Source organism: Culex quinquefasciatus, chromosome 3 (genome assembly GCF_015732765.1).
Source record: "Culex quinquefasciatus strain JHB chromosome 3, VPISU_Cqui_1.0_pri_paternal, whole genome shotgun sequence".
Taxonomy (NCBI): Eukaryota; Metazoa; Arthropoda; class Insecta; order Diptera; family Culicidae; genus Culex; species Culex quinquefasciatus.
The window spans coordinates 47110226-47130067 of NC_051863.1; the positions used below are offsets into that span (position 1 = coordinate 47110226).

The 19842-nt window shown below is 34.6% G+C and overlaps 2 protein-coding genes across 2 annotated transcripts in view; one reads left to right on the forward strand and one right to left on the reverse strand.

Moving 5' to 3' along the window:
- Positions 1-489: 489 nt before the first annotated feature.
- Positions 490-19842, forward strand: part of LOC6054245 — a 264320-nt gene continuing 244967 nt past the window's right edge. The window contains exons 1-2 of the mRNA XM_038265759.1: positions 490-1188; positions 5042-6416. The gene's annotated coding sequence lies outside the window, so the exon portion shown is untranslated. The remainder of the gene's footprint in view (positions 1189-5041; positions 6417-19842) is intronic.
- On the reverse strand, positions 9878-10617 carry LOC6042033 (general odorant-binding protein 72). Its single transcript, XM_001851143.2, has 4 exons — positions 10549-10617; positions 10320-10487; positions 10149-10260; positions 9878-10081 (listed from the first exon to the last, which is right to left on the reverse strand). Exons 1-4 carry the CDS (start codon positions 10615-10617, stop codon positions 9996-9998), a joined length of 435 nt encoding a protein of 144 aa, XP_001851195.2. The 3' UTR covers positions 9878-9995.

The window sequence follows — 19842 nt, forward strand, 5'->3', positions numbered from 1 at the left end:
CCATCTCCTCAAACCAATTTGTGTATATCAACACTCGCAGCAATTCAACAGTGTACAACAACAGCAACACCAACAACCATGTTGCAACCATGCGACACCCCAGTATTAGTGTTTGGTGACATTTTCCATACGTTGTAATTGAAGCCCAACGGGTATGGTATGCTACACTGCTGGCACTGCTTTCTGTAGTTGTTGTTGCATACCATGTGCTCCACTGCTCCACTGACTGGCATCTGCTGCTTGCGTTGTTGTTGTTGTTGCTGATGTTGATGTTTGCTGGCCGAGAGTGCGCGCCGGCGGCCGTGGCCAGCTCTACAGAGATTGAGAGAGCGAATCGGCCGTGCGTTGAACGAAAATCAACCGGCAGGCGGCCACACGGGTCGTCCACGGTGTGCAATGGTGGCCATGGACACACGTCGAGGAGGGGGCCCAACGGCTGGTTGTTGCTGTTGATGCGTCGTGCAACAGGCCGTACTGCTCAGTCGCGGTCTTCTTGCATCGGCAGAAGGCAGCAGTCTCGGCCGGATGCTCCGAACTTCTGAACATCGTCGTGGTCCGCGCGGTCTTCCCCAAAAAACGACGACGAGTAAAAGTTGACCTAATTGGTCCACGCACACACACACACATGCACGTGGCGTTCGCGGTTCAGTTGTTCCGTCTCAGTTCCGCGCGCGCGTAAAGCGTTACACTCACACATACTCAGCCGCGTGCTGCAGCCGTCTCTTTCTCGCTTTGTTTTGGTTTGCTAAACTGTGCCAGCAACAGTAGTGGTAAAACGGTGAAGAAGCAAACATCCAAAAAGTTGCAAATTAAGTGCAAAATGCAGCAGATAAAAAAAAATCTGGCAATTAAACGTGTAATTCGCGTCATTCAAGAGTGCGCCAGCGGAAAACCGTGCTGCCAAATAGGCAAAAAATAGTTTCAAAAAATGGCCGCGCAACACCGTCGTATTGGCGGTTTGTTTACAAGCCGTGGCGAGTGATTAAACCAGTTTTTTTTTCAAGCTTCTCCGTGCAACATCCGAGCATCGGATGCTATCACTTCGCTGTGTGTTGCGAATATCTTTAAGCCACATAAACCTATATATCTGAGATCAGCCCCGGACAAGGTTGCACGCGCGCAGTGTTGTCGGTTTTATGGGCGAAGAAAGTATCCGCAATCTCGCCGACCGACGGAGATGTGTGTGAGGTAGGTTGGAGTGCAGTTTGTATTTTTAAGCGAAGCGATTGACCTCATTTGGATGGGCGCAAAAAAATCATCATCGTCTCTATACAAATATTAAAGCTAAAAAAATAAATAAAACTGCCTAATTATTATTTGTTGAAGATATTTTTTTCATTCATATCTGATTTCCGGAATTGCAAACAATTTTGTATGGAAATCATTGTAAAAGTAAATTTTTTAGCACCCGTCGTATTTATAAATGTACGACTCGTTCGTTCTCGGAAATCTGCTGCTTTACTATGACTCAAAATACGCACTACAAGAAAATTATTATGAGTTGTTTCCCATTTAAAAACAAAGTTAAAAAAAATTCACAATAATTCATTCAATTCCATTCAATTCGTGTTTATTTGTGAATAATCAAGTTACAATGAGTTCATTTAGGTACATAACAGGGTTTTGGAGTTACTTTCAGCTGTGCGTTACATCGTAGTTCAATCGAAGGCATTATTACTTATAACTATTGAAAACACAAGAGTAAGAAAAAGTTTTCAAAAACTTACAGAAAGTGAGAAAAGCATAGATAAAGAGAAAGCTTAACAGTAGATCACAGAACATTTTAATCAATTATAGATGTACTTGATCATCACCTCCTCAAGGGCCAGGAATTGTTCCGCCTTATTCCGGCAGCTCCGAAACCGCGTCAACATCTCCCCCGCGAGACCAAAGAACTCCGGCAGGGTGAAGAGATCTTCCCCGGTGACTTCTTGCTGGGCCGCATTGCCACTACCGGCAGCGACCACGCTGGCGAACAAACGCCCCCAACCAGGAGGGAACGCTGAATTATCCGCAGGAGCCGTACGCTGTCCAGCTGCAGGAACGGCTGCGCTCGTACTTCGCTGATACAAAAAATAAAAATTTAAAAAATCCATAAGTACAACAGTATAAAAGTATAAAAGTACAAAAGTACAAAAGTACAAAAGTACAAAAGTACAAAAGTACAAAAGTACAAAAGTACAAAAGTACAAAAGTACAAAAGTACAAAAGTACAAAAGTACAAAAGTACAAAAGTACAAAAGTACAAAAGTACAAAAGTACAAAAGTACAAAAGTACAAAAGTACAAAAGTACAAAAGTACAAAAGTACAAAAGTACAAAAGTACAAAAGTACAAAAGTACAAAAGTACAAAAGTACAAAAGTACAAAAGTACAAAAGTACAAAAGTACAAAAGTACAAAAGTACAAAAGTACAAAAGTACAAAAGTACAAAAGTACAAAAGTACAAAAGTAAAAAAAGTACTAAAGTACTAAAGTACTAAAATACAAAAAAAACAAAAGTTTTTTGTACTTTAAATTTGAAACACTTACAAAAGGTTCAAAGACGTATGGTCGAATGAACAAAAGGAATTGACAGACGGACCAAAGACAAAATATCAAATTAAAAAAAAAGTTGTTTGGACAGAAGGTCGGAAGTTATAAAATGTCATTAAAAGTTTCTATAAAATATGTTTGACTTTAGCCTTTTGCGCATGAGACTATAAAAAATGTCAGAAAAGAACATGATTAAAATGATTAGTTCAAAAATATATCTCAATTTTTTAAAGAGCTGCTTATGTTTTATAGAGTGGAAAAACTCACCAAAAATTGCTTATGCAAGTTTGAATTATTTTGGAAAATTTTATTTTTTTATGGTTTTGAATTTCTGATTTTTTCATGAACATTTTCAGAGTAACATTTGTTTGAAAATAAAAAAAAACAAAATTAATCTTAAACAAGAATTTATAAATTTAAAATAATTTAAAAACGTATAGAAATATCACAGAATGAATCATTTTGAAAAAATCTAAAACCTATTGAATTTTTTTTGAATTTACCTTAAATATATTTTGTTTAAATATTGTTCAAGTTAAAAAATGGCAAAACTCACAAAAATCTGAAACCAGCATAAATATATTTTTTGCAATTCCGTCATGAAACTACCCACTTTTCCTGTCATTCTCGAGCGACGAAATGGCCTACTTTTCTCTAACAAAAATAACAGAGTGGAAAATTAATACCTTTCAATACCAGTGCTGAAAAGTTCTCTAAATGGGTGCTGAAAAGTTTACTTAACACATGAATGTTTGGCATAAAATTACATTCAAAAAGTGTTTTTTTGCTATTCCATTGTTAAACTACTTACTTTTCCTGTCATTCTTGAAAGACGAAACAGCCTACTTAATTGTATCAAAAATAACAGAATCGAATATTAACCCTTTTCAAAACAAATGCTGAAAAGTTCTACTTTTCAGCATTAAAATGCATGCTGAATAGTTAAACTTTTCAGCACTCGTTTGGAAAAGTAATACTTTCCAACATTTTTTGATTTAAATGATTTCATTGCATCGACATTCATCCTATAATTCTGGTCAAAAGGTGTTTTCGAAATTGCAAAAAATGTTGTATGGAACTCGCTGCAAAACTTTTTTTTTTTCATCATTCGTCGTATTTATCCAACACAGTAAATCTCTTGGACGACTCTTGCTGAAAAAATCGTCTTTTTGCAACTTGTTGCATGAACTACTATTAAGGAAAATAAAATTATATTTGAACCTAACAAAAGGTCAAACGACTTATTTTAAAACATCGGAAAACTGAACGAATAAAAAGCTCATAAAATCATCACATTAGCAAGAATAAAAAAAGAAAGGTTTGAGTTTGAACTTTTTCTCATGGAACTTTCTAACTAACTGCTCATGTTTTAAATAATGGAACATCTCGAAGAATATTACTGAAACAAGAATGGAGATTAAGTTGATTTGATTTTTTTAGAACTGCTCATTTTTAATTTACATAAATCATGCAAAACGAGAAACTTTTTTTCAAATATATTTTTTTAATTTGTATTATCTGAGTTACGAAATTTTGTCCCCATCCATGAAAAAGAAACTAAAAAATCAGAGTCATCTTATTTTTAGCAATTCTCGTTTTTGTAGACATTTTCTGCATGATTTTGGCAACACCCAAAATGTTTGATATTTGTAGTCTTCTTATGCTTTCGGAGGATTGATTTATCAGAGGTTATCCACGCACCACACAAAATAGATTTGTTTTGTATGGAAATTGGGTACTAAAGCCCTATGTAAATTTTTATGTACAACGATAAAAAACACGATTAAAAACCATTTCTGATCACTTTTTTTCATTTCAATGCGAAAATTTTGTTTGACATGACAACATTTTTTCGGTGGATCAACTATGGTCCCCTTGGAACGAGCTGTCAAGTAGGAGCTTTTCTGTCAAGAAGGACCACGAGGTTAATTTTTCAAAATTGATTTAAAAATCCATTTTAAACTCTATGTGGTCGTACAAAGGGTCATTGTACTCAGAAAAAAAAGCTTTATCGCTGTAAACAATAATATCAGCAATCTAAGCTTCATTTTAGGACCCAATTGTCTGTGATTCCAAAAAGTGTCCACGTAGTTAATGGATGGTCCCTTAGCTAACCTAACAAAAAAAAATAGCTGTTTCACCCATTCTAAGTCAGCTAATTTGGATTGAACTTTTTAGCTAGAACTGTTTCTCGTGTTTATTTTTCTGTTATGGTCTTTAAAACCAAAATTTGACAGCTTACAAATACACGAAACTTAGTGTCATGAAAACTTCCAATCAAAAAGAATTATTCTTATTAAATATAATCTTTGTTTTTATTTCCCTATTATTTTAACTTCAAAAAAACATTTTCTCACCACGCGAACAATCCAGAACAAGCCAAACCCAGCACACCTCACAGCTTCTCGATCTGTCCCCTCGCACGATTCTCAAAATATTATCCCGGCCCATCTTTCCGCATCGCCTCCAACAACCTTCGCTCATTTGATCTTATTTATTGCTTTCAGACATCACAACACCCCGAGCAGCGCGTGCGAAAACCACCTCTCGAACATTTAACCCATGTAGCACCGTGCGTCTCCACTTGACCACCCTTGGAGGCCAGCAGCAGCCAGTGAAAGATTGCTCCACCTACGCACTCTAGAGCCAACCGTAGCGTAGCAGATCTTGGGGACGCTCCCCACCTCTCATTCCATGGCGCGGAGGTCATCCGACGGTGGTGGCCACAGTCACGTATGGACCATTTTTCCAAAGATTTTTGTCATCCAGTCGGAAATTGGCCGCGGAACGTCACGGAGAGGGTTTTAAAAATAACTGTGTGTGGTGAGGTTTGGAGCGAACTTGAGCTTTTCACGAACGAAGGCAGAAATTGTGAATAGTTGGTGAAACAATGGCAATTGCTATGAGGAAGCTGTCCGGGCCATGAGTTCGCGTCGGGAGGAAGCTACTTTCACTGTGAAGGCAGTGCTCTCTTATCTTTGAGATAAGAGGAATAGTTCAAGTTTGAAGAAGTGCCCTTCTCTCAACGGCAGGGTTGGAGGGTTCAACTTGAACTTAAGACTAAAGTTACTTTCGTGGTTGCATAAATATCCCAAATGATCGTTGTTGCAACGTTAACGAGTGAGTGTTTTCCATCTCTGGTTGAACAGCGTTGAAGAGTTCAACTTGAAGAAGTTTTACAAAATGTTCATAACTAATGAAAATTACACAGGTTGAAAAAAATTGTGTCTATTGTGATGGTTTCTACAACTGAGTTATTTGAAGAAGGAAAAACATCGTTCGTGAGTGACTTTTTTCCATCTCTGGTCGAAATTTTTTGAGGTGATCAACTCGAAGAGGTTCCATGTAGCTTAAAATTGTTTCAAAGTTATTGTTTACAAATCAAATACGTCGTTACATCATTAGTGGGTGCAGTTGATGTCTACCATAATCATTGTTTTTAGCTGAGTGATTGAATAGAAGAAAACCCAAAACTCATTCGCGAGTATTTTCCACCCCTGGCTGGAAGTGGTTCAAGGTTCAAAGTGTGATGCAGCTGGCAAACGGAGCAGAGAAAAAGCAAAGTTTAATTGTGCCTGAGGGACGGTCCCCGGCGAACAAAAGTTGATTCCGCCAGGGAAGGGATTTGTGGTCGGCCTCACCAAACCGCGCCAGTAGACCGCAAGTCGACCCTTTGAACTTCCGCCAGCGCAGGAGGAGGAAATCCTTATTCATGACCCTGTTCGACGGCCCGCGTTGATCGGGCAGATAATGTGGGAAGTGGGCTGGAAGTGTGGGATTAAATTTTGGGAACCGCGGAAGCTGTGAAAACAAAAAAAAACTTGTGGTTTGCCTTCTGTCTGTGCTGAGCGAAAGGAAAGGAGTTCAAGGAACGAGAAAACGGTGAGTACGGACGTGCTTTATCGAAAAGGGGCTTTGTTTTTATTTTATGGGGCGGGATTTGTTGGAAATACTAATGGGAATGTGAGTTGTGCAAGGAACAAGTTTTCTAGTAATCCTGTGGGAGCTTGAACAGGCAGTAATGTTTTGTTTTCTCGGTTGAATGAAACAAAATAATGATATTTTTTTTTGTTACTTGTTTTCACAGTAAAATAATGTGTGTATTATTTGTTATCAATTAGGGTATATGAATTTTCCCGATGATGCTATGAGACGCGGGTTCGATTCCCGCCTTATCCACTGAGCTTCTATCGGATGGTGAAGTAAAACGTCGGTCCCGGTTTCTCCTGTCTCGTCAGAGGCGCTGGAGCAGAAATCCCACGTTAGAGGAAGGCCATGCCCCGGGGGGCGTAGTGCCAATAGTTTCGTTTTCGTTTTTTCGAATTTTCACTGTGAATTTCAAGTTTATCTTGAGATTTTTCTTTTCCCATCAAATCACGTGATATTAATTTTAGAATTTAAGTTTATTTTGCTGAAATTCGGGGTTCTTGCATGATTTGATAGTATACACTGATCACAGATATTTTTCCATGATTTGTTTTCAAACTGGTCCAAACATGCCTAAGATGCTATCAACGCGGGAAATGCATTTTAAATTTAAAATTAAAAAAAACTAAACAATGCGAGTACTATTATAGCTTAGTAAATGTTGAAAATAATTGGAAATGTGATCATCATATTTAGTTGGTTTAAACTAACTGAAATTTGTTTTCTTTTTTTTTAGCTTTTTCAGTATATTTTAATATTTTTCTGAGACCAGTTGTGAAATAGTTGCGATCGTGAACATTACAAATTTTGATCTCTCACATCAAAAAATGCTTTTTATTTTATTTTTAAATGTGATTTTTTTTATCAACTAGGCCAACACTTTAAAATATTCACCTAAAAAATGAAAGGTCATAAAAACTAAGGAATAAAAATCAATCATTGAAACGAAAAACATCATAGGGGAAATATATCCTTTCTCGGCCCATTTCTGTTATCGGCTTATCATAACTTTGATCATGGATTCCAGCTTTCAAAAAGTTGTTTGACTATTTCAAAGTAATAAATATTTCATATAAAATGGAGCAAGCAACTCTCTATTGTTGATGTATCTGAAAGTGTTGTTTGAATAGCACCAAATTGCAAAAGTGACGAGAATAGGTCAAAAAGCAAATTGAAAAATAAAATTTTAATCTTTTCATAATAGGACCACAGAATCTGATAAGCAATTCCCAGAACATTTATTGGAAATTTCGCTTTTGCATTTTAGTTTAAATTAGTTTTTTCAGCAAATTAAGAAAATAAATAAAATACTTATCTTGAAATTTTGTGATAAACAGCTTAAATTAAAAAAAATATGTTTTTTTCAGAAAGATGTGTAAGTCGTGGGAAAATTTTGTCAAGAGCGTGATTTTAAAATTTTGTCGAGGAATGCAAAGTGATTCGAGTTGATTCTGAAAAGCTCAAAATTGGCTCAGATGCTTAATTTTGCTTGAGGAATCAAGCCAGGGGTGTCCCTTAAATCCATATTTCTGTTGTCAGCCTACTGTTCATCTAAATAGGCTGTTAAATATTTAACATCTGTATCTTGAGATCGTATTTTTTGATCGATTTGTTGTCTTTTTTTTTAAACTGCATCATCCCGGTACGAGAATCGAACTCACGACCTTTGGATTGGAAACCCAGCACGCCGCTAGTCGAAACCCATCCCCTACCGGTCAGTATTCCCAGTGAGTAAATTTACTCTTTTAAGGGATCTGACTTTGCCGAGCCAGACAGGAATCGAACCCATCACCTTCCGCTTACAAGGCGAAACCCGTAACCTCACGGCCACGGAACCTCGGCAACATGTAGGTATTGCTTAGGAACTATCAGAAAAATAAGATACACTCTTAAAAAATAAAAAAAAATAATTCAACTTATTACAATAAAAATCCCCAAAATAACGATTTATTGTAAATTCTGATTTTTGAATATGTTTTAGATGCTAAAAAAATGCTCTTTTGAGCTATCGCACAAGTAAGTCAAAATACATTTGGCAATGTTAGCATTTTTTCAAAAAAACATGGCTTTCAGAATGTTGAAACAATGCGGGAAAAATTGGCTCTATTTGAGCAATTTTCTGAGATTTTGGTCAGTCGATTTTGTTGTATTTTTTAATCCGGCTGAAACTTTTTTGGTGCCTTTGGTATTCCCAAAGAAGCCATTTTGCATCATTAGTTCGTTCATATAATTTTCCATACAAATTTGGCAGCTGTCCATACAAAAATGATATGTGAAAATTCTAAAATCTGTATCTTTTGAAGCAATTTTTCGATCGATTTGGTGTCTTCGGCAAAGTTGTAGGTATTGTTATGGACTACACTGAAAAAAATGATAAACGGCAAAAAAATTTGATGATTTTTTATTTCACTTTTTGTCACTAAAACTTGATTTGCAAAAAAAAACACAATTTTTATTTTTTTTATTTTTTATATGTTTTAGAGGACATCAAATGCCGACTTTTCAGAAATTTCCAAAATGGGCAAAACATCTTTGATCGAGTTATGATTTTTTGAATCAATACAGATTTTTTCAAAAAATGTAAATATTGGTCGCAAAAATTTTTCAACATCATTTTTCGATGTAAAATCGAATTTGCATTCAAAAAGTTCTTTACGAAATTTTGATAGAGTGCACCGTTTTCAAGTAATAGCCATTTTTAGGTAACTTTTTTTTAAATAGTCGCAGTTTTTCATTTTTTTAAATACGTGCCCATGTTTGCCCACCTTTGAAAAACATATTTTTGAAAAGCTGAGAAAATTCTCTATATTTTGCTTTTTTGAACTTTGTTGATGAGACCATTAGTTGCAGAGATATTGCCATGCAAAGGTTAAAAAACAGAAAAATTGATGTTTTCTAAGTCTCACCCAAAAAACCCACCATTTTCTAATGTCGATATCTCAGCAACTTATGGTCCGATTTACAATGATAAAATATGAAACATTCGTGAAATTTTCCGATCTTTTCGAAAAAAATATTTTTAAAAAATCAAGAGTTACATTTCAAAAGGGCGTAATATTGAATCTTTGGCCCGTTTGAAATGTTAGTCTTGAATGAATTGAATCAATACAGTTTTTTTTCAGTGTGGTCCATATCCATACCTTACAACTTTGCCGAAGACACCAAATCGATCAAAAATTTCCTTCAAAAGATACAGATTTTTGAATTTTCACATATCATTTTTGTATGGACAGCTGCTAAATTTGAAAAGGAAAATTATATGAACGAACTAATGATGCAAAATGGATTCTTTGGGCATACCGAAGGCACCAAAAAAGTTTCAGCCGGATTAAAAAATACAAAAATTAAAATTAAAGGATAAGACCGATTCCGTAGAGAACTGCTCGGATGTCTTTGAATTAACTGACAAAAACTTGTTTTGGTTTTACCATTTGCTGGAATTGTTTATTGAATAATCATAATATTGCTACAACTACAACGTAAAGTACAGGACCACTCGCAATGCAATACTTAACAAATCGGATGCCACTTCACTTAAGCGAAGAAATATTTGGGATTATTCTTGTGCAGACACTTGACCAGCGCGTACGCCGCTTCACAGTTATTCTTCACACCATCAGCTGCAACAAAAATGGATCGAATGGTACGTTTCTATTCGGTACACTGTATGCAACCCAGCAAACTCACCTGCATTTCGACAGATATCGAATGCCTTCTTGGTGGGTTCTCCAATTTCAGCAGGAATCAACATATCGACCTGTTTGATGGCCCCATCGGCGTTGATTTTGCCCTTTCGCATCTGTGAGCAAAACATATCTGTAGTAAAATTTGTTCATCAAAAACTTTGTTGAAACTTACCGCTCCCATCATTTCCAGGACACAGTTGGAGTAGCACATGATTTCCTTGCCTTCGGCAAACTTTCCCTGACCGAGTCCCTCTACCTGGTCCATGGGAGGTTTCGTTTTGCCCATACAAACGGTTCGCATCATTTCACTCGATTTCGCCAACTGCTCCATGGTGGCTGCCTGTTTGAACATTTCTTCGTTTCAAATCAAAATTTTAAAAACTTTAACAAACCAGACTTACACTTTCCACCAAATTTGAAGAAAGTAGTACCATTCCAACAAGCACAAGCACAAACTTTCGCCAGATCATTTTGAAATCTCGGCTCTAGTGAGAAATTCGCCGATCAACTGATGTTCTCGATCGTTTATCGGGTTGTTTTATATTTGCATCAGAGAAAGAAATTGACATGTCAGCAGCATTCGAGGTGGTTGACAGGAAGATGCACTGATCACAGGTATTGAGCGCAGCCGTTTGATGATACGGTTTCGGTGCACGCATGGTAATTCAAGCGCGAACTCCTCAACTCTGGGAACGTGACTTGGTTAAAATTTTGTTATAACATTTCTGGTCTTTTAATAGACATGTTAATTTACATCATGATTTTCAGAGTAAGAGGATATGGTAAATTGTGTATAATTGTCTTCTTGCACAGTAAAAATCATGGTCTTATTACAACTTTGAATGTTGAAAGGCTTTACATAAAGTTCAAATTGAAGTAAATTGACCAAAAAGCGTAAATCATTGAAAGAAATTTAAATTCAATTTAAACTAAAGCAGTCAAAACAAAGCCAAACTCAGGTTGACGTTATCGTGTTCAACAAACAAACCCATTAGAGTACATCCGGCGCACTTCAGAACAAACAGAAATTGATGAATGAACCTTCCGCGCGCACTCACCTTCTACGCAAGCAACCATCCCGTAAGTGCTCGTGGTCTCTGCGTCACACAAGTGCTCTCAAACTCATTAACTTGAATAAGAAAGTAAATATTCGACGACCGGCAGGCTGTTTTGTGGTGACCAAAAACAAAAACCAATCAACCGCAGCTTACCGTCGTTTGAGTGACATCCAGTTGTTGTGGTTTACTTTTTTAAGTCTGGTTCAACCAGCTGTTTTGAAATGCTGGTAAGCGTCCCTGAGACTCGTGACAGGAGGAGTTTTATGAATGAAATTTCTTGGTAACACACCTCTCGCAGTTAGTAGTACGAGGAAGCCATTGTTCAGGAAGTGATTTTACTCAGAATTTTATGTTTAGTGTTTACAGTAAATAACAACGACCAACCAAATTTCTGCGCAGGCTCAACTCTATGGGAAGCATGAAGTTTGAGGTCCCCAGAAACACGAGCACATTGAATTTTTCAAAAATATTTAGACTTGGCCGAATGGTTTTTCTCCAAAGTTTGTATGGAGAATTAGTGCTGTTCGCTACTCCCACATATTGTATGTAACAGTGACGAATTGCCCTGATTCTCCATACAAACTTTTCAAAAAAAACCATTCGGTCCTGTCAAAATATTTTTTGAAATATTCAAAATACATGTGTTTCTGGGGACCCCAAGTTCATACTTCCCGTCGAGTTGAGCCTGCGCAGTCATTTTTGTCATTTTTTGTAGGTCAGTGTAAATAACACATTGTTCTTTTGAATTTATGAAGGCTTTATTAACATAATTCAAAATATTTTTATTGAAAACAAAAGAAAAATCAATTGGAAAACACTGTCGGCGGCTTCCCTTTAATCAAATTAGCTTTTCTGTATAATTGGTTTGTCCAATATATTTAACTAAAACAAAATTTTACACTTATCTTGATAGCAAAGTTCATTCAAGTGGGGAAACGAAAGTTTCACTTAAAAAATGCAATTTAAAGAGTTGGAAAAAAATGTCGGAGAGAAAAATGGACATGAATTTGTGAAAAAAGTTTCAGACTTTTGTCATTAAGATTAACTTGTTTGTTAAAAGATGAGCAGTTCTCTCAGATTTCGGTCATTCGATTTTTTTTGTATTTTTTAATCCGACTGAAACTTTTTTGCTGCCTTCGGTATGCCCAAAGAAGCCATTTTGCATCATAAGTTTATCCATATAATTTTCCATACAAATTTGGCAGCTGTCCATACAAAAATGATATATGAAAATTCAAAAATCTGTATCTTTTGAAGGAATTTTTTGATCGATTTGGTGTCTTCGGCAAAGTTGTAGGTATGGATATGGACTACACTGAAAAAATATGATACACGGTAAAAAAAATTTTGGTGATTTTTTATTTCACTTTTTATCACTAAAACTTGATTTGCAAAAAAACACTATTTTTTTTTTTATATGTTTTAGAGGACATCAAATGCCAACTTTTCAGAAATTTCCAGGTTGTGCAAAAAATCTTTGACAGAGTTATGATTTTTTAAATCAATACATCTTTTTTCAAAAAATCGCGATATTAGTCGCAAAAAATTTTCAAATTCATTTTTCGATGTAAAATCAAATTTGCAATCAAAAAGTACTTTAGTGTTAAATCCATTTTTAGGTGACTTTTTTGAAAATAGTCGCAGTTTTTCAATTTTTGAAATTAGTGCACATGTTTGCCAACTTTTGAAAAAAATATTTTTGAAAGGCTGAGAAAATTCTCTATATGTTGCTTTTGTCAACTTTGTTGATAGGGTATATGACCCTATTTTGGACCTAGTACCTATTTTGGACCTATTTGTATTAATCGAGGTAGTTCAGGCTTTTAAAGTACGAATTCACTGAATCCAACCAACAGAAAGTGTAAGCAGGACCGTTTTGTAGCTTACCTCTTCCAAAAATGCAAACATTTTTGATTATTTCCGCTTTTTCAGCCACTTTTTCCAATGCCATTCATATTTCCTACCATTTTCCTAGCACATCGATTAGGACCAAATATTTCAGCCCCGTTGCTTATCAGATTTGGCTCGCGACACCTTGATGATTTTTTCTGTTTTGCACCGATACCAAGCAATTTCGTCCGGTTTCCGAGCAATGTAACTGTTGTTTATTTAATTCTTTTATGTTTTTCGTCACTAAACCATTGAAATAACTATTCTATCATCGAAAAAAACTCAATTCAAAATATTTTTTCAAATCAGCCGCGTTGGATCAGTTTTTGGAGCTACTTTGCCGTCGGTTCAAGGCTATCACCAACACATGTATAACAAGGTGTTGCCAGTTTTGTTTATCAATTTATTTCGATATTTCATTGAAATTAATTGAAATTTTTTAATTTAATATTTTGAATTGCTTTTCTTTACTGTAATTATATGAAAGAAATCTAAGCTTTAAAAAGCAAATGATTAACAGAAACAATGAAAATATGTTTTTTCAACGATAAAAATTCAAATTGATGATAGAGATATAGATGATTGTTAGGACCGATTGCTAAGTATCTCAAAATTTAAACTGACGTTGATTTATTTTTGTCTTAACATCATTATCACCAATTTAGCTGCATATATTTTTAATTTTTGCTTCAAAAAATGCAAACTGGCTACCCTGTTGGGATTGAAGGCGAAACGATTGAAAAACCTAAAGGGTCTAGTTCATTAAATCGTCTGCTGTCACCGTGACAGGAGCTGTTGTATGAATTAAATGTAAAAAACCTTGAGTTAGTTTTAAAAAGATCCTAAGCGCTAGTTGTAAACAAATCAATTTTTCGATCAGTTCTCGATCAATTTACGAACTATAAATAAAAAAATGCTTTGAATTGTCATTTAATGCTCTTTACTGGAAAACAAACAAAATTTGGTTTGATTCAGAGAAAAAAATCAAATAAGTGTCGGAGATCGTGATGGCTGTTACGACGTATTGCAAACTTATCAGAGAAATATACATATGGAAAATATATTTTTTGTAAGTTTTAACTGATTTTGCATATCTATCTATACATAATTTTTAAAAAATACAGGTATAACGTTTTTTTTTCACAATTGGCAGTTGGCTTATAATAAATCACACTTTTAGATTTTACCGTGTCAATCATGTTAGAAACACAATTGGGTACTAAAGCCCTATGTAAATTTTTATGTACAACGGTAAAAAACACGATTAAAAACCATTTCTGACCACTTTTTTTATTTTAACGCGAATTTTTTTTTGACAAGACAACATTTTTTCGATGAATCAACTATGGTCCCCTTGGAACGAGCTGTCAAGTAGGAGCTTTTCTGTCAAGAAGGACCGCGAGGTTAATTTTTCAAAATTGATTTAAAAATCCATTTTAAACTCTATGTAGTCGTACAAAGGGTCACTGTACTCAGAAAAATAAGCTTTATCGCTGTAAACAATAATATCAGCAATCTAAGATTCATTTTAGGACCCAATTGAACCAGCTAGAAAAATGGTATGGAATCATACTGACCGTGGTAGAGAAGTGCTCAAAGTACCTCATGAAGAACTTTTCATGAAATTTTGAAAAGGTTAAAAAGTTAGTTAACTATAATTAAGAAAATGTTGATAAATAGCTTTATTTTAATCTTCTCAAAGTGTCATGATTTTCTCAATGAACATGATTTTGGATCGTAAAACGGAATTCATTTTCGGATTCTTCGGACAATCATCTACTGGGAAAAGGTAAAATATGTTAAATATAAATATTATTAAATATTATTTGTTTTTGAAACATAATTTTAAGAAATCTCCTAATTAAATGGCATTTTCAGTAAAACAAATTTCATATAAAATGTGAATTCAGTTAAACATGTTTAACAATATAAATCTATAATTAACAAGCCTTACCCGATATTTGATCCCCGGTTCTAACCAGGTCTCGGTACCGAAGAGGACCTAATAAAAATAAATCAGCGAAAAAAAAAGCCTTACCCGACAAACTTCGTTCTGCCTTTTTTCGTTTGTTGACGTTTTTAATTTTTTTACTTATTCAGCCTCCTGTGATCAAAATTTGATTTTATATAACATTTCCCATACAATCCAAAGATTTTCCGGAATCGGTTCCAGAGTGGCCAAAGTTGAAACTTTTTGGCGTAAGAACTTTCCTTGGAAATATACGAACCCAACGCAACAAAGAGCACCTCGATCCGTTGTTCCGTATTGAACTGATTCGCGTTCGAACAAAACCATCGAAATTATTTATATATATAGATTATATAAATCTATAATTTAATAAACAAAACTTGTTTCAACGAATTTCAGGATAACTTCTGAATTTTTTAAAATTTTACCTAAAATATATATGTATTTTGTTAAAAAGCTTATAAACATAGTTAACTAAATATTGACATAAGTAATTTTCTTAAAATTATATCAGCAACCTAAGTGATGGTAAGTTCGAAGTAAAAATAATGTTTGAACATCTCAAATATGCTTTTAACAAGACAAACTATAACTATCAAAGGCACCCTGGTATTCAAACAATGAGTTTTTCAAATATTACATTGTTCTTAAAAGTGCAACATGTAGTTAAACTTTTTGTCAAGCAACTGTAAAGTTTATCATGACAGATGAGAAAGTTTCACACCAAGTTACAAGCTTTAATCTCCCTTTAAAATTTCTTGATTGTTTAATAATATTTGTACTTAAGCTCTGCGTAAAATTTAGAACCTTTTTTCATTGTAACTTGTTATGTATCTCTGTCATTCATTTAATTTTAAGCTAAGGTGTTTTTATTGCGACTAATAACGGGTTGTCTTTTATGTTCTAATGCTTGAACAATTAGTTCGTAAGAATACGTAAATTGTAAGTAGGACATAGACCTGCTAAATATGTGTTAGTTTCCATTCAATATAATAAAAACACGTTTTCAAATTCAAATCCATCGTTTTATCATAATTATTTAATTTCTGAAATAAATATTTTCCAAATTATAATCGTGGATAGGCCCTTTGGTTTATCAAACCGAGTTTTTTGTAAGTGTGCGTGTTGCCGCCGCACGCCGCAATTCGAGTTGTCTAAATTTCAACCAATCAGAGTGTGGGTCCAAAATAGGTTCAGCGATGTCTCCAAAATACATTCAATAAGTCCAAAAAGCATCCAAAAAATGTTTTACTTGAAATGCTTATTACAATGAAATGGTTAAATTATTTTCAATTTTCTATAGTACACTTTGTTAAGCATAAATTTAGGTACAAAACAATGGTGAAACAAGCCAAATTAGTTAGATTGTTCCTGAGAACCATGCGAAATATGTTGACGCTTTGCATAGTAGGTCCAAAATAGGGTCATATACCCTACGACACTTAGTTGCTGAGATAATGCCATGCAAGTGTTTAAAATCAGTAAAATTGATGTTTTCTAAGTCTCACCCAAACAACCCACCATTTTCTAATGTCGATATCTCAGCAACTAATGGTCCGATTTTCAATATTAAAATATGAAACATTCGTGAAATTTTCCGATCTTTTCGAAAAAAATATTTTCAATTTTTTTAAACTAATCAAATATTTCAAAAGGGCGTAATATTGAATGTTTGGCCCTTTTGAAATGTTTGTCTTGATTTAAAATTTTTGAAAATATTTTTTTCGAAAAGATCGGAAAATTTCACGAATGTTTCATGTTTTAGCATTGTAAATCAGACCTATAGTTGCTGAGATATCGACATTAGAAAATGGTGGCTTGTTTGGGCGAGACTTAGAAAACATCAATTTTCTTGTTTTTTAACCTTTGCATGGCAATATCTCAGCAACTAAGAGTCGTATTAACAAAGTCCGAAAAAGCAAAATATAGAGAATTTTCTCAGCTTTTCAAAAATATTTTTTTCAAAGGTGGGCAAACATGTGCACTAATTTTAAAAATTTAAAAACTGCGGCTATTTTCAAAAAAGTTACCAAAAAATGGATTTAACTTGGAAACGGTGCACTTTATCAAAATTTCACTGAAGTACTTTTTGATTGCAAATTTGATTTTACATCGAAAAATGAAGTTGAAAAAATTTTGCGACCAATATTTCGATTTTTTGAAAACATCAGCATTGATTAAAAAATTCATACAGTCGACTCTCTGGTTGTCAATATCCAAGGGACCGTCGAGGAAGAGAAGCATCAGTTTACAGAACGATGCAAAATGAAGACTCGATTGAAATTGGTTTTTTCTTGCTAGCCAGCTATGTGAGAGAATCATGGCAACGTGCAGCAAACAAAAACAAAGAAATGTCAAACAACCTTCAAAACTTCGTTTCTCAAAGAAAAATGTCTATGCAAGCCATGAGAAAATGAAATTATTGACAACCGGAATAGATTTTTAGAGCAAATAGAATCCAACGGACCGTCGAGGAAGAGATCCTTCAAGCAAGAGAAAATATCGAGGAATAAAGACAATCAAAGTATGCAGTTTGAAGGGACTGAAGAATTCATCGGTACATGGAGCAATATTGATATCGAGAAGATCGACAGCCAGAGAGTCGACTGTAACTCGGCCAAAGATTTTTTGCACAACCTGGAAATTTCTGAAAAGTTGGCATTTAATGTCCTCTAAAACATATCAAAAAATAAAAAAAATTAAAAATATTAATTTTTTGCAAATCAATTTTTAGTGATAAAAAGAGAAATAAAAAATCACCAAAATTTTTTTTACCGTGTATCATATTTTTTCAGTGTAGTCCATATCCATACCTACAACTTTGTCGAAGACACCAAATCGATCAAAAAATTCCTTCAAAAGATACAGATTTTTGAATTTTCATACATCATTTTTGTATGGACAGCTGCCAAATTTGTATGGAAAATTATATGGACAAACTTATGATGCAAAATGGCTTCTTTGGGCATACCGAAGGCACCAAAAAAGTTTCAGGCGGATTAAAAAATACAAAAATTAAAATTCTAAAAAAAAGACCGATTTCGTAGAGAATTGCTCAGATGTTTATTAAAAAATAACATTTTTTTGAATTTTATAGCTTATTATTATTATTAATTTTCATTTATTAGCTAACAGCTGGAGGCTGGTTCAACGAAGAATTCTAAAACTTTGTTTTTTTTTAGATTGAACTTTGGTTTTTAGTTCAGACTCGATTATCCGAAGTTTAGTTTGAGACTTCAAATAAACGAATCATGAACTTTTTTGTTTTCTTTTTTTTCTCTTACTTTTTACATCAAATTCCAGTTCAGCGACCTCTCTTTTGTCAAATTTGAGTGGTTGATTGCTTGTTAAACTTTTTTTTCTTCAACATTTCATCTGCCCCGTTTTGGGTTCAAAGAAATTTAAGTCACTTTAAAGTAATTGAGGGATCATACTTGAACTTTATAATCTAAAATAAGACGTTGAACAATTCATGATTCGATCATCCGAAGATTCGATTATCCGAAATGATTTTTTCCCTATACGCACAATTAAGAGTCGAGAGAATCGTTCCCTCAAAATTTACTGAGAGCTCAGCGCAAAAATCGAAAGAATAATGCTATCAACTCACACCATCAAAACAAATGTATTCATTCGTTATTTGAAACATTATTTCTACAACAAGTACTCATGCTTCGAATTTTGACCACTTGTTGGTCACCAAGCTTTGGTGGCCGAGGCAGTTAAGTCGTCAGGTTAGTCTGTCAAAGGTCTCTGGTTCGATTCCGTAGTCGACACTCTTTGTTTTTTGCTTTGATGGATGAACCTTTTTTTTGCAAATGAACCTCGAGGTTTTTCGATTACCTAACCAACGATGGGTCGGATGGTGGATCCGGACATAGTTTACATACATTTAAGTGAGATCCGGCTTCAAAAAAGTACATAAATATTATTTAAGTGGACATATCTCGAGACAGGGTTGCCAGATCTTCAATGTTTTGGACTCGTTGGAAAGGGTTTTTGATTACCTAACCAACGATGGGTTGGATGATGGATCCGGACATAGTTTTCATGCATATAAGTGAGATCCGGATAAATGTGAAAACACATTTTTATATATAACTTTTGAACTACTTATCGAAACTTCAAACAATTCAATAGCGATGTATGGGACCCTAAACCAAGTCGAATGCAACTGGTTTGATCAAAATCGGTCCAGCCAGTGCTGAGAAAACTTGGCAAGAATTTTGAACACATACATACATACACACATACACACACACACACACATACACACACATACACACACAGACATTTGTTCAGTTTTCGATTCTGAGTCGATAGGTATACATGAATATAGGTCTACGAGCTGTATTTCAAAAGTTCATTTTTCGAGCAGGATTATAGCCTTACCTCAGTGAGGAAGGCAAAAGTGTTTTAAAATGCATCATATACCTGTCCAGTTGTTTTGCCATCATTAGTTTCCAAACTATCAAAGTATTGACAAAATTTTTATTGCATAAAAATTCAAAACATTTTTAAACAAACCCAAACATGCTAAATATGATTATCAATGCAGAAAAATGCATTTCAGATTGTTTTCAGTTGATTAGACTTCTATTTTCATGGAAATTTTGATTTTTTTTTTGGAAAATTATTTTATTTGCTTCATGATTTTTCAGACCAATTTTGAAGGGGAGAGAATGGGGGGGGGGGGGCGACATAAACTTTGAAAAATATTTGCAACAGCCTAATAATCAGAAAAAAACCCCGTTCATTTTTTTCAAACAAAGAAAATC